General features: G+C 38.8%; 1 protein-coding gene and 1 long non-coding RNA gene across 4 annotated transcripts in view; one reads left to right on the top strand and one right to left on the bottom strand.

Annotated features, from left to right (window-relative positions):
- The window catches only part of LOC140485703 (uncharacterized), a 68,062-nt gene extending 63,448 nt beyond the window's left edge, over positions 1–4,614 (top strand). For both annotated transcript variants that reach the window (XR_011962412.1, XR_011962411.1), the window contains one exon: positions 143–4,614. This is a non-coding gene — a long non-coding RNA (uncharacterized lncRNA). The remainder of the gene's footprint in view (positions 1–142) is intronic.
- The window catches only part of il15l (interleukin 15, like), a 63,855-nt gene that overhangs the window by 12,950 nt on the left and 34,890 nt on the right, over positions 1–16,015 (bottom strand). For both annotated transcript variants that reach the window (XM_072584127.1, XM_072584128.1), the window contains exons 3-6: positions 9,400–9,511; positions 9,277–9,303; positions 5,700–5,726; positions 3,457–3,489 (exon numbers count right to left, since the gene is read on the bottom strand). In XM_072584127.1, the coding sequence (XP_072440228.1) occupies positions 3,457–3,489; positions 5,700–5,726; positions 9,277–9,303; positions 9,400–9,511 (199 nt within the window). The remainder of the gene's footprint in view (positions 1–3,456; positions 3,490–5,699; positions 5,727–9,276; positions 9,304–9,399; positions 9,512–16,015) is intronic.

Below are 16,015 nucleotides of genomic sequence, written 5' to 3'. Positions count from 1 at the left end.
CCACTCAGTTCAAGGGCAGCTAGGGACAGGCAAGAAATGCTGTCCAGTCAATGACACCCATGTCCCACAAGTGAATAAATAAAAATTATGTGCTGTATTGTTTTTTAATTACCACCTTCTACAATTTATAATTTTCTTTCAGCGTTACAGAAAGAAAACTTAATACTAGCGAACACAATAATGGAAAGGAGATAAAATGAAGAACTGCAAATGTTTGACATTTGAAACAAACAAAAACAGAAATTACTACAGAAATTCAGCATATCTGACAGCACCTGTGAAGGGAATACAGTGCTCGAGTCCAGTTCTAGAGAATGGTCTGTAGCAGATGTAGCGAGGACGAAGAAGTGGGTAAAACATACTTGACCTCATCCTTACCAAGCTGCAGATGCATCTCTCTATTATCGTATCAATAAGAATGACCACTGCACAGTCGTTGTGGAAGCAAATCTTGCCCTCACACTGAAAATACGCTCCACCATGATAATTGGTATAGACGTTTGAACAGATTAAGCAGTTCCACATTGGGCATAAATGAGGCACTGAGGGCCATCAACAGCAGCAGAACTATACCTCATCCTAACCTGCAACTTCATGGCCCAGTATATCTCCCACTCAACCATTATCATCAAGCTAGGGGATGAACTCTGGATAAATGGAGAGTGCAGGAGGGCATCCCAGAAGCAGCACCAAGCAGACTTGGATTGGGGTGTCAACTTGATGAAGCTATCAAGCAGGACTACTTGCATACCAAACAGCATAAAAGCAAATGATAGATAGAGCAAAGCCATCCCACAACCATAGGATCAGATCTGAGCTCTGCAATTCTGCAACAAATAGTCATGAATGGCGATGGAGAATTAAAACAACTCACTGGAGGTGGAGGACTCCACAAATATTCCCATCTTCAATGATGGAAGAGAACAGCACATCAGTACAAAAGACAAGGCTGAAGCATTCGCAGCATTCTTCAGTAAGAAGTGCCAAGTGGATGATCCATCTTGACTTCTTCCATTGTTCCCAGGATCACAGATGCCAGACTTCAGTCAATTCGACTCATCCCACTTGATATCAAGAAACAACTGGTGGCACTAGATTCTGCAAAGGCCGTGGGCCCTGACAACATTCTGGCAATAGCACTGAAGACTTGTATTCCAGAACTTGTCACCCCCTAGCCAAGCTGTACCAGTACAGTTACAACACTGGCATTGACCCAACAATGCGGAAGGTTGCCCAGAGATGTCCTGTACACAAAAAGCAGCACAGGTCCCTACCAACTACTCCCCCCTCAGTCCACTATTGATCATTAGCAAAATAATGGAACATGTCACTAACCCTGCTATCAAGCAGCACCTGCTCAGTTATAGCCAATCTGGTTTCTGCCAGGGCCATTCAGCTCCTGACCTCATTGGTTCAAACATCAACAGAAGAGCTGAATTCCAGTGGTGAGGTGAGAGAGATTGTTCTTGACTTCAAGGTCACATTTGACCAGTGTGACATCAAGGACCCCTAGTAAAACTGGAATCAATGGGTATTGGGCAATCTCTCTGCTGGTTGCAGTCATACCTGGTATATAGGAAAATGATCGTGGTTGTTGGAAGTCAGTCAACTCAGCTTTAGGACATGTCTGCAGGAGTACCTCAAGGTAGTGTCCTAGGACCAACCATCTTCAACTGCTTCATCAATTACTTTCCCTCCATTATCACGTCAGAAGCAGGGATGTTCACCTATGATTGCTCAGCACCATTCACAACCACTCAGTTACCATGCAGCCCATGTTCAAATACTACCAGATCTGTAGTATTTGACAAGTAGCAAGTAACATTGATGCCACAATAATTCCGGGCAATGTCTCCAATAAGAGACAATCTCACCACTGCCCTTGATATTCAATGATGACACTGTCATTGAATCCCCCACTATCAACATCCTGGGGGCTTACCACTGACAAGAAACTCAAATGAACTCATCACTTAAACACAGTGGCTACAAGAGCAGGTCAGAGGCTATGATTACTATAGCAAGTAACTCACATCCTGATTCCCCAAAGCTTGTCCAACACCAAGGCACAAGTCAGGAGTGTGATAGAATACTCCCACTTGACTGGATGAATGCAGCTTCAACAACACTCAAGAATCTTGATACCATCTAAGATACAACAGTGTGCTTTGTCCACACCCACAAGCATCCATTCCTTCCTCTACTTATGGACAACAGCATCATGCTATCTTGAAGGAACACTGCAGAAATTCACCAAAGATCATTAGGCAGCACCTTCCAAATCCACGATCACTTCCATCTAGAAGGGCATGGGTAGCAGCCACATGGGAACACCACTAACTACAGGTTCCTTCACTGCCATTGGGCGAAATCCTGGAATTCCCTAGCTAAGGGCATTGTGGGTCAACTCACAGCATGTGGACTGCAGCAGCTCAAGAAATCAGCTCACCATCACCTTCTCAAGGGCAACTAGGGATGGGAAATGAATGCTGGCTCAGCCAGTGATTGCCATGTCTCAAGAAAGAATAAAAAAACAAAACACTTTCCCCAATCCCTCCAATTTTCTCTTTATCCACTTAAAGGATAAATCTCTGGACTATGTTCCATGTGGCAGACTATAAGCACCTCCCTCAATTTCTCATGCGTAAATAGTCTGGCCTTCTGCCCATTTAGAATAATGGCAGTGTTGTTGCAGTCTTCTACTCTTAAAAACTTGGCACTGAATTATGAAGCACATCATTTTCATGTCTCAAAATCACCAAATAATTTTCCCATTAAATAAGCAATTAAAATCCCTAAATAATCAACTCTGCACCAAGTAATGAGAGGTTCAAGGAATCAACACTACCCCTAACTTTGTAAACACTTGCACACTGATGTCTGATAAAGAGCCATACCACAGTCCTATTGTGGACAACACCAAAATAGGACACACAGTAACATACATAGGTTATAAGTCAGTCTACCCTCCAGCATAAATTGTCAACTTCCTTCATATGGCAGCAATATGTTGGAAATCATTCATTTCCAGTTCTGGATTTTGAACTAGGAACTGCTTGCATCTAGTCATTCATTACTGTTCAGATTGGCAGACTTTGCTCCAGCACATAAAAATTAAAATACTTCAGTAAAATGACCAGCCAAGAGGTTTAGAGGGAAAGAATCTGAGAGGTTAGAAATCTATTTAGAGATAGTTAGCTCCATACAAATGTGGATACAGGGACTTGTGCAGAGACATATGTATATACCATAAACCATTTCCCACTTAGCTCAAACTCATTGGAATACCTTAGCCTATGCTGCAACTGAAACTGTGTAGTTCATAGAGTTACAAGATTTGTTTGACTATTCCACTATTTATTAATCCAGTAACCAATCATCTACTCAATAATAGGGTACCAACATTCAGCTTATCTTATTGCAGTAAGTTACGGCATTCCAGTGCCTTATACTTACAGGTACATTTTCAGGAGTGTATAATCGTAATTCCTAGAAGAAAATAAAAGTGTTTTGATGAAAATATAAAACATATTTATTCTAAAATGTGTGCAACCAATCTTAATTGTTTAGTACCCTTTCATTTCCATATGGAATTGAACGTAGAATTTCATCAGCAGCTATTTTGATCACTTATTTAAAACAATGGTTTTAAGAATATATGAATAGGAACAGAGAAAGGCCATTTGCCTCATAAAATCTGCTCCATCAGTAAACTAGGTCTTAGGTAACCGCCTACATCTATACCATTTTCCCATAAAATTCCCATATACCCTAATATTTGAAATATGTGGTAACTATTGATCTCTGTCTCAAATATACTCAATGGCTGAGTCTCCATTACCCTCTAAGTAACGTAGAGACTCAAAAAAGGTTCAACATCCCAAGAGTAAAGACATTCCTTTACATTTCAATTCTAAGTGACCTACATCCTTTTCTGAGACAGTACCCCTTGTACTAGATAACCCAACTAGGAGAAAAATCCTTCCTGTATCTTTCCTGTTCAGAATTATGCATACTGGCTTTGTTTAACAAAGCTGGGCATTTGTGGAATGGTAGACAGACAGAATTGACAATAAAGCGAGATAATATGAGAGATGTTGCTTCTCATTGTAACACATAAAATATGCTAATGTTATCAGACACAAATACACATTAATTTCCTATTAAAATGGTTGTATAATTTGTTGATAAGAAAAACGATCTGTGACACATTTCTTCTTGTAATAATATTGGGGTTGGGGTTTATTACATTTAAAAGAATTTGTAGGGAGACTATGAAATAATTAATTGGATTGATGAGGTGAGGCAGTATCATAGTGAGCAGTTTGGAAAACAATAAGTAGTTGAAGGAGTCTAGTGAGTGAGAAAAAGGCTCATGAGTCTATGATTAGGTGCAAGAATACATTTTAGGGAATATTTAGGAATTAGAGTCATAGCGTGGTGCCAGGACATTTGAAAGTTGGTGGAGGGCCATCAGTATGGAGATGACAGTAGATGAAAATGGTGGGTGAAAGAAAAAGGCAGTTAATTTCTTATAAGAGTGAAATACTGCTGATACTGGAAATCTGAAATAAAAATAGAAACTGAAAAGAAGCAGGTTTGGCAGCATCTGTGGAAAGGGAAACAGAAACAGAATTAATATTTCAATATTTCAATAAACAGAATTAATATTTCAAGTCCAATTTGACTTTTTTCAGAACTGCTATGAAGAAGAATCATACTGGACCCAACATATTAACTCTATTCCTCCCTCCATAGATGCTGCCAACTAATTTCTGATATTACAGATTGGAACATACTGAGAGGTCCTGAATAAAAGTTAAGTAATGCAAAGTCCAGAGAAAAATTCTGGCATCATTGAATGGTGGATGTGTCACTAAAAATAAAAGCTAAATTGATAATTTAAAAACCTGAAACCATTTAAAAAGCTTTTTAGCATTGGACTTCTTGAACGAATTAAACTGTTTGGAGCAGTGTGTCACTGCTGCTTAGAATGGAAGCATGAAAGAAAGTGGACAAGGGGAATGAAGGATGGAATACAATATAATAATGGGTGAAGTATGAGTGCATCAACAAATAACAGCAGAGACCTTTGAGACCTCCAGTACTATACAAACTCTTTGACAATCTTCAACAAAGTGACCTAATCCATTAGTCTTCAAATTTTATGTCAGGATTGGGCTCCATTAAAATAAGTCCTTGAGCTTCATTTGACTATTTAGTAAATACAACATTGCTTCACTCCTTTTTACTTTTCCCATTTTATATTCAACTGTCTTTCTTTCACTCTGTTCTTTCACTTTTAGTTGGCATTTTTTCTCCTCTATTTTTATTGATCACTTACATCTGTTCACATTTCCTGTCAACATTTTTACTCCATCGGAAATTTCCATGTGCAACTTTATCATGGAAACTACTTATCACATTTTAACCACTCTTCTCCAGAGGATGAAGTTGCAGTGTAAATCTTAACAGTTTCATTGTAACTGCCAACACAGAAATTTGTGCTACATGCATGTACACACACAAACTACACTGTTACACATGGCTCAGTAAGGCACTGAAGAAGAGGCAAATGCTTACTTGGCTGTACTGTTTGTTTTATTGTTCCATTGGGTAATAAACTACACAGTGAAAAGATGAATGTTTCATCTTTTAAATATTCAGAAAAAGTTGGCTTGCCATTGTCTAATACTTACAGGTATATCTTTAGGAGGGAATAGACCCTAAAAAGAAAAAAAAAGAATTATTCTCCAACATGGCTTTAATAAATCTTAGTTGTGCTACTTATCTTCATATGCAGGTTTAAGGATAAAGCATCAAATTCTACAATGTTCTTTCTTAAATCAGTGACCAAAACTTGTATAGAACTAGTTATGGGAAGTGTGTGTGCGTATGTGTGTGAGAGAGAGAGAGAGAGAGAGAGAGAGAGAGAGAGAGTAGGGCAGTGAGGGACAAAAAAGTTAAGAGACACACAAAAACAAAAGTAACAGAGAGGGAGGGAAGGAGAAACAAAAGGAAGGTCGATAAAGATGCGTCAAATTCAGATAAATACTTTTTTTTGCTTTGATTTGATTTATTATTGTCACATGTACCTAGATACTGTGAAAAGTTTCTTTTGCGTGCTATACAGGCAGATCATACCACACAAAGTGCACTAGGGTTATAGAACAGAGCAAAGAATACAATGTTATGGCTCAGAGTAAGTGCACAAGAGCAAGATCAATTTTAAATCTAAACCTTTACAAGTCCATTCAGAAGTCTAATAACAGTGGGGAAAGAAGCTGTTCTTCAATCTGTTGGTATGTGTTTAAGCTTTTGTATCTTAACGCTTAGTATAGCAGGTTGGAAAAGATTATATCAGGAGTGGGAGGGGTTTTTGACTATGTTAGCTGCTTTCCTAAGTCAGCGAGAAGTGTAGATGGAGTCAATTGATGGAAGGTTGGCTTGCATTGACTGGGCTGTGTTCACAGCTCTCTGTAGTTTCTTGCCATACTAAATTATGATGCACCCAGAGAGAATGTTTTTAGTGGTGAACACCAAAAGAAGTCACTAAAAGGTCTAAACCACCTCAGCACAATTTTGTGCTTTATGTGGTTTCTTCTAAAACTGATCTGGCAATGGACTCATGAATTTTTTTTAAAAATCCATCAAAGCTTGAACTCATTTATTAATTTTCAATGTGTTTCATTGTAGAAATAGCCTTCGCCAAATTTGGTGGGAGAGAAGTATGAAGATCGGGGGACGGAAATAAAAGGCAATCACTTGGAATATTGTCCCTTTACATGTTTAACATATAAAGGGGCCAACCTGTTAAACAGTCTTTTAAAGATTCCAAGTACAAAGCTTTTGTGATTTACACCTTAGTTGCTGACTTCAGGAGGCAGCAGAGCTGGAGGAACAAAGTGTGTAAGGTGTAAGGTGCAACAAGATCAGAAAAGAACTTGAGTTTCTTAAAAATACAGTAGTCTGTTGCTGTCAGTGAATTAATTCCTCCTATCGATCTACCAAGTCGTACCTACAACACATATTCACCTATGCCCCTATCCCCACCCATAACCCTTGCCCCTGCTTTATCTGCAACTCCCCCTATCCATACCCTCATTCCTGAAGAAGGGTTATACCCACAATGTTGAACTTCTCCATCTTCTGATGCTGCCTGGCTTGCTGTGCTCTTCCAGTCTCCTGCTTGTGTGCATCAGTGAATTAACAGCTTCTTTCAATAATTCACATTCACAAACAAATGAATGAACTAGAAATTTCAAGAATTAAACTTATTTTAGAAATTAACAGTAACAAACCACTTACCAGCTTGAACAATTAAGGAGTGGAACTGATCTGAAAATGGCCTAATAAATGGAATTGCTTGAATTCTTCTGAGCAACTGCTGACCAGCTAATGGGGTACCTTTAGCCTTATCTCTCAGAATTGTTACGACACAGAAGGAGGAGAGCATTTAGCCATTTTTTTGATTCTGGGTGTTCAAAGAGCATTGTAACTTGGTATTCTTCTCTTGCCTTTTCCTTAGACACTTGCACATTGTTTCCATTCAGATAATCATTTAATGCCCTCTTGAATAGTTCAATTGATTCTGCCTCCATCAAACCTCCTGGCACTTTATTCCAGACCCAGACCACTTATGAAAAAGCTTCTCACATCATTTACAAAACTTTTGCTACTGACACATTTTATTCCATGAGTTATAACTTTTCTCACAAGTCTGTTGTGTGGCATTGTATCAAATGCCTTTTGGAAGTCCAAGTATACCACATCAATAGCATTACCTCTTCAAACAAACATTCCAGCAAGATAGTCAAATATGATTTTTCCCTTTAGAAATCCATGCTGATTCTTCATAATTAACGTACATTTTGTCATATGACTACAAATTTTATCTGATTAATTGTTTCTAGAAGCTCCCCACCCCCACTGAAGTTAAACTTTTAGATATATAACCGCTGTATTTAGGGCGGCACGGTGGTTCAGTGGTTAACACTGCTGCCTCACAGCGCCAGGGACCCGGATTTGATTCCAACCTCGGGCGACTGCTGTGTGGAGTTTGCACATTCTCCCTGTGTCTGCGTGGGTTTCCTCCGTATACTCTGGTTTTCTCCCACAGTTCAAAAATGTGCAGGTCAGGTGAATTGACCATGCTAAATTGCCCATAGTGTTAGGTGCACTAGTCAGGGGTACATATGGAGAATGGGTCTGGGTGGGTTACTTTTTGGTGGGTCGGTATGGACCGAAGGGCCTGTTTCCATACTGTAGGTATTCTAATCTAAAAAATCTTCACAACCTATTTGAATAAGCGCATAATGTCTGTAATCCTTCAGAACTCTGCCACCTCCTGAGGAGTCTGAGGAAGACCGAAAATATATGGCCAATGTCCCTTCAATTTTCAGTCTCACTTCTGCTTGGGACTGGGTTTGGATCAGGAACAGAAATTTTCCTAACTCAGAGATAAAGTTTTTTTTGCTTGATTTAAATATATTGAGGGGAACGCTAAAAGCAACAGGTATTTAATCTTCAAGACACAAGCAAATAATATTGGCCAAATCTTTACACTGAAACAATAATAGAACATAGAAGAATACAGCGCAGTACAGGCCCTTCGGCCCTCGATGTTGCGCCGATCAAAGCCCACCTAACCTACACTAACCCACTATCCTCCATATACCTATCCAATGCCCGCTTAAATACCCATAAAGAGGGAGAGTCCACCACTGCTACTGGCAGGGCATTCCATGAATTTACGACTCGCTGAGTGAAGAACCTACCCCTAACATCAGTAGTATATCTACCTCCCCCCTTAATTTAAAGCTATGCCCCCTTGTTTAGTAATCTAGACTATAGTCAACTCCTCAACTAAAATCAATTTTTAAAAAATGCAAAAAGACAAAACAATATTTGCAAGATCACACAATTGTGCTTCAAAATCAACTTGGGAGGAAATCAGTAGAAAAAGTTGAAACAGAGTTAATTCTTATTAAGAAAATTGACTCGTGGTAGATGAGCCCAACACGTTCGAGTAATATAGTACACTCTTTAGTCTTCATTCTCTAGCAAATTGGGCACAGATTCAACTTTACAGTTCAGTTTTAAGTCCCTCGTCTGTGATGAGTTTTACCATGTTACTTTGACTCTTGTATAAGGGATTTTTATAATATGCTGCTAATACTGTAATCTAACAGCTAATACTTTGCAGTTGCAATAGTGGATATTAAACTAATGTTTGCCCTTTGTAATTTCTCTAATTGGAAGGAACCTCATACTCACTGCTTTATGTCTTTCCTCCACTTCTTTCTAAAAAGAGATTAAAAAAATAATTTTCAGTGAAATGAAAATGTTTCTTCATAGAATGTAAAGCAAAATAATTTTAGAAATACTTCGAATACTAACTTGTATCGCTCCCACTATATTGAGCATTTCACTTAACACTGCTGAATTCTCTGGTTTGCTTGCATTATAATTGTGATCAGCATCTGCTTTTGGTAGACATGCAACAAAATTGCTGGAAAAGCAGGAAAAAAAAACTTAAGTCAGAATGTACTGCCAACCTCCAGATTTGCTATTTTCCACATGCATGATCTATGCATTTCAAATGCCAAGTTATGATCCTGCTGAATCATTGTAATGAATAACATTAAAGATCTAGAATTGGTCTTTGTATAAACATTCAAGCTTAATTTTTCATTCCACACTATTAGAGTTTATCACTTTCACGCATAGTTGAGCAATTATTCCTCACACTCCTGCCTCCCATCTTGGAACAATATCACAAACATTGACACATTGTGGGCACACTAAATGCTCAGTTACTCATGATTAGATCCACACATCTAAATTGCATATAGTTCAGATTTAAATTTAAAATAACATCCCCAAATATGAAAACTTCTCTAAGAAAACACCTATTACAACAATATTAGCTGAAAGGTGATTGCAATGCATGTTTTGCACCAGGTAGTTCATATTTTTTTGTGTGCATTTTGATAAGGTGGTGGGTCACAAAGTAGAGTGATCAAGTTTTTTTTTGACTGATGTATCTACATGTTTTGCTTCCTTGGTCATTGCTCATAGGTTACAATTCTGTGCAACACGTGTGAAATTGCTGGACTTTAGCAGCATAGAAGCACCAGAAAGAAAACGTGTTGCATATAATTGTTTACCTCTGGTCTGAAATAGAAATGCTGATGAATCAAGCTGATTATAATTACAGCTTCCCCCCTACCCAACCTTATCAAAATGCACAGCTAATACTGTGGGGGTGTGGGGGTGTGGTTAGGGGGGGTGGTGCTGTGATGTCACTGTAAATGACATCCAACCATGTTTTGGATGGAGAGCAAATGCCTGATCAAGCGACTCAACGTTCTTGACAATCATTCCAAAATCAAAATACAGCTCACGTCTACCACACAAAGACTCAGAATTCAAATGAAAATATTGTGCGTCTGATCAATTCAAGGCAGAATTCCAAATATATGTGAAAATAGAAGACTGCAAAAAATGGTAGTAGATGTTGGTTAATTAAATTCATTCATTTAGGAACACCTTAACAGTTTCAGTAGAGGAAATTACTTCTTCAGCAATGTATTTTTTTTCTAATTTCGGGAGCCCAGTTCCAAGTAATGATGTGATACAGCAAAAAGAAGGATTTGTCATCCACAATATGGTAGATCTTGGGTTGGTGACTGCAGCTTCACAAGTTATTCAGTTCACAATGCTAACGATGCTGTATAAGGAAGCAGCATTATTAGAGTGAATTGGGCTCTAAGGGTTAAATAGAGAAAACATAGAGCAGTCTCTACTTGATTTCAATTAATCAACCTTATACTAGATTAGCCTTCTGCATCCTAGGGGATAGTGTTGCTGGAATCTATTAACAATAATTAGTGATACCAAAATAGGTGGCACGGTGGCTAAGTGGTTAGTACTGCTGCCTCACAGTACCAGAGACTCAGGTTTGATTCCAGCCTTGGGTGACTGTGTGGAGTTTGCACATTCTCCAAGTGTCTGCGTGTGTTTCTTTCAGGTGCTCCAGTTTCCTTCCACAATCCAAAGATGTGCAGGTCAGGTGAATTGGCCATGCTAAATTGCTGATAGTGTTATGTGCAATAGTCAGAGGGAAATGGGTCTGGGTGGGTTACTCTTCGGAGGGTCGGTGTGGACTTGTTGGGCCAAATGGCCTGTATCCACACTATCGGGAATCTAATCTAAAAAAAATCCTAGAGAGGTCTTGCGGGAGAGACCAGGAGATGACAGAGACAGATAAAAGGATGGTGATGCAAAAATAAATGAACCTTGACTGGGTTAAGGAGTAGACATCAATGAAATTAGTCTATGACCTAGAATAAACATCTCTTTCAAATTATTTTAAGAAGCAAGATAGGTATTTAGATAATGAAATGTTTCCGCAGTAAAAATATTGCCTTTTCCTGTATTCGTTACAGTTCTTTGAGCTAGCTTTTGAATACACTCTTATTGCATATGCTTGATTAAATGATCAAAAATCTATAACCAGCACATCTGAAGCTATGAGCAGGAACCATTGGTTGGCACGACAAAACAGTATTTTTTATATTCCATCTATAGCTAGGACAGTAAGCCAACCCAAGGAAAATTCAGTGTGAGTATCAAAAAATCTGAAAGAGCACAAAGTATAGGAAGTGCTAAGAGGGAGAGGTCGCTAATTAGGGCTCTGTGTTGGTAGAGTTTATACAGAAGTCACAGTTGAACCAAAAACACTGCATTGGTAGAATTTGTGCAGATACTGTAATTGAGTCAAATTCCATGTTTTGAATTTGCATAGAAGGCAGAGCTAAGCTGAACCCGCATTGGTAGAACTCAAAGTAACATACTAGAAGTATTTGCATTGGTCTAAAGAAAAAATTTAAAATCCAGTAAAGAGAGAATTGATGCTACGGGTGGGAGAGACTGGGAGTTTCAAAAATAGGTTTCTAGCTGAAGAACAAATAATTAAGAGAATGCTGCAGAAGAATAGCTGTCAGTAGCTGGGTCAGATGATGTATCAGAACAAAAGGGGATAATGATCACCACATTTTATATTTGCAACTTTTTGATGAGTTAGTGTTAATTTAGGAAGACATTGCAAGTAAGTAGTAACAACTGAGAAAGGTAAAGAGCAAGGTGAAATCAGAAAATTTAGAGAAGTTGATAACTGAGTATGGAGAGAAGGCAAATCCACTCCACACAACACCAGAGAAGGTGTCACTGACCTACCCCAAATTCTAGGAGTGGTGTCAGAAATGGGATATCACAGAAGGAGAGGTTTAATTGGATTTAAATTTTCAAAGCAAAGAAGCAGCAGTCTTAGATTATTGTTAAAAACATATTAAGTTACAATGGCACTGGAGTATTCCAGAATGCCATTAACAAATAGTTTAACAAAAAAGTTAGGAGCATCAGCCATGATAATTGTTTAGCTCAATGGGCTGGGTGGCTGGTTTATAACACAGGGTAATACCAAAAACGTGTGTTCAATTCTTGCACTGGATGAGGTTATTATGAAGGATTTTCCTTCTCAACCTCTCCCCTTCCTTGAACACGGTGACCCTCAGGTTAAACCACCACCAGTCATCTCTCTAACACAGCTATGCAACTTTACAATTCCATCATAATCTGCAATTAAATACACATCCCATGTTCCAAACAGGATTCCAAATATTACCTTTGAAATTTGACCATCCCTATTACCATCTCCACCTGGATCACTGCTTCTTCCTAAAACAACTGTCCGTGTTCATTCACCATTTACGATATATGTTAATGATATAGCAGATGGTATTAGTAATAACATTAGCAAATTTGCTGATGATACTAAGCTGGGTGGCAGGGTGAAATGTGAGAAGGATGTTAGGAGATTACAGGGTGACCTGGACAGGTTAGGTGAGTGGTCAGATGCATGGTAGATGCAGTTTAATGTGGATAAATGTATGGTTATCCACTTTGGTGGCAAGAACAAGAAGGCATATTACTACCTAAATGGAATCAATTTAGGTAAAGGAGCAGTACAAAGAGATCTGGGTGTTCTTGTACACCAGTCAATGAAGGTAAACATGTAGGTACAGCAGGTAATGAAGAAGGCTAATAGCATGCTGGCCTTCAAGACAAGAGGGACTGAGTATAGAAGCAAAGAGGTTCTTCTGCAGCTGTAAAGGGCCCTGGTGACACCACACCTGGAGTACTGTGTGCAGTTCTTGTCTCCAAATTTGAGGAAAGACATTCTGGCTATTGAGAGAGTGCAGCGTAGGTTCACGAGGTCAATTCCTGGAATGGCGGGACTACCTTACGCTGAAAGACTGGAGCCACTGGGCTTGTATACCCTTCAGTTTAGAAGACTGAGAGGGAATCTGATTGAGACATATAAGATTATTAAAGGACTGGACACTCTGGAGGCAGGAAACAGGTTTCATCTGATGGGGGGGTGCCGAACCAGAGGACACAGCTTAAAAATACAGGGTAGACCATTTAGGACAGAGATGAGGAGAAACTTCTTCACCCAGAGTGGTGGCTGTGTGGAATGCTCTGCCCCAAAGGGCAGTGGAGGCCCAGTCTCTGGATTCAGTTAAGAAAGAGTTGGATAGAGCTCTCAAGGATTGTGGAATCAAGGGTTTGGAGATAAGGCAGGAAAAGGATACTGATTAAGGATGATCAGCCATGATCATATTGAATGGTGGTGCAGGCTCGAAGGGCAGGATGACCTACTCCTGCACCTATTGTCTATTGTCTATTTACCCAAGACTTGCTGTTAAACATTGCAGGCAACAAACTTGCCTGGCTTGCCTACACTAAATTCCCTTCAAATTTTCTGCTGCACGAATTGAACCCTATGACCATAAGGCATAGGAGCAAAAGTAAGCCATTCAGCCCATCGAGTCTGCTGCTGGTGAGCTAGACTTTTCTAGGTTATGGAGTCCTATATTATTGTTCATCAGCCAGCTCTTTTTGCAAACAGTCAATATTGTAAAATTATAATATGAGTTATGACAGAACTAAAGCCTCATTCTGCAATGTAGGCATGCGAGTTCTAAACCAGACTTCTCAATAATTATCAGGAGAAAATTAGGTGCTAAAAACATAAAGGAGTAAGAAAAGGGCATATTGTCCTATGAACATACACTTTCAAGCAATTAGTTAATGGTTGATCATCCGCCACATTATCTTTCAATGAGATCATCTCTCCTTCTAAACAATATGGGTCCATTTCAGAGAACTTCCATATCCTTCCAGGAACCAATTTTGTGAGCTTTTGTTACACCTGCTCCAAGACAAGTATATCCTTCCTAAAATAAGAAGACTAACTACATGTAGTACTGCAGACATGGTCTCGCCAACAACCTATGTAATTGTAGCGAGACTTTATTAATTGTCTGTCACCTGAAACCCTTGTGATAAATTCTAAAACATATTTCTGACCAGGATGTTGACTTTGTATTTCAGCAAAACAAATCATAGAAATAAGTGAGCTTCCGAAGGATTTACAACAAGGGAAAACCTCATTCCTATCCAGAAGCAACTAACAGAATGAGTCCATTGTGCTTTCCACAGAAAATGAGCTGAAAATATCCTCTGTAGGAATACTACTCTTCGAGTCTTCTCAGTTAAAAAACAATTGGCATTCAAAATGAAAGTGAGACAGTTAGTTTGCTTCAATGCTAACTGACAATAACTAGGTGCTATCGGAAAGTGAAGGCTAATGGTTGTTGAAACTTATTGGCTTGCCTTTTCTGACAATAAGATCTTGTTCTGACAAGCATGTTTCTTGAAAGAGTGAACTGTGATTTTATGCTTCTTATCAGAGGCCTGGATCTGAATGCCAATGGTGTAATCATCCTTCAAGGTAAAGTAACATTAGTAAATTGTGCATTATTCTGAGTTATCCTCAAGATTAGATATTTCTAATTTTTTAAAAATAAGCTGATCTATATTTTTGCATAGAAAAGCATGAACCTGTATTGCAGCGATAAGAAACACCATTGCTGAGGATTATCTAGAAGTCCCAAACAGTAGTGGGGATGTAAGAGAAGGCATTAAAAAAGAAAGCAAAAGATACAGGCAATAAGGGTACAAGTGTAACCATGGGTGACTTTAATTTAATTGCACATTGGACAAACCAAACTAGAAAAGGTATTATGGAGCAGGGCTTTCTAGAGTGTGATAGAATTCTTCATTAAGGTGAAGTGTGAAGTAGTAGAATCTAAAATTAAGGTTCTGAATCTAAATAAATGGGAATTAAGAGGTTATGAGGCACAATTTGGAAAGGATGGATTTGGGAACTTTACTGAAGGAGTTGATGATGGATAAGCAATGTTCATGCATATAGCACATGTGCAGGAATTATTCATTTACCTCCAGCACAAAAATAAAAGAGGAAAGGTGGCTCAACCATGGTTTACAAAAGAAGCTCAGTTCAAATTAGATCCAGTGTAAGATAAATTAGATCAGTACTGGATCCTAAGAGGAGACATGTAAAATTGCGAGAGAAAAAAAACCCAGCATGCCTAAGGATTGGGAGCATTTAGAATTTAGCAAGCTAGGAGGGAAAAAAATACAGTACAACAGTCAAATTGCAGTAAAACATAAATATGGCCATAAAAGCTTGTATAAATACAGATGAAAGAATATACTTGCTATAGAGGGAATGCAATGGATGTTCACTCAGCTAATATCGGAGATGGCAGGACAATCCTGTAAGGATAGATTAGTTCAACTAACGTATATTCACTAGAGTTTAGATGGGTGAGGGGCATCGGATTGAAATGTATAATTCTACAAATTCTAATTGGGCTGGATGCAGAGTGATATTATCATGGTTGTGGAGTCTGGAAACAGGAGACACAGTCTCAGGATATAGGATTGATCATTTAGGTCTGAAACAATTCTTCACTAAAAGACAGTGAAAACCAATATATGTTCAAGTCAGGACTGTGTATCAGAACTTCCAGGTGGTGGTGTTCCCATAATCTGCTGCCCATGTCCTTTTTAAAGGTAGTGA

The sequence above is a fragment of the Chiloscyllium punctatum genome, chromosome 14 (genome assembly GCF_047496795.1).
Source record: "Chiloscyllium punctatum isolate Juve2018m chromosome 14, sChiPun1.3, whole genome shotgun sequence".
NCBI classification, from domain to species: Eukaryota; Metazoa; Chordata; class Chondrichthyes; order Orectolobiformes; family Hemiscylliidae; genus Chiloscyllium; species Chiloscyllium punctatum.
Note: the sequence above shows the minus strand (reverse complement) of the source record. Positions and strands in the feature narration are given on the sequence as shown.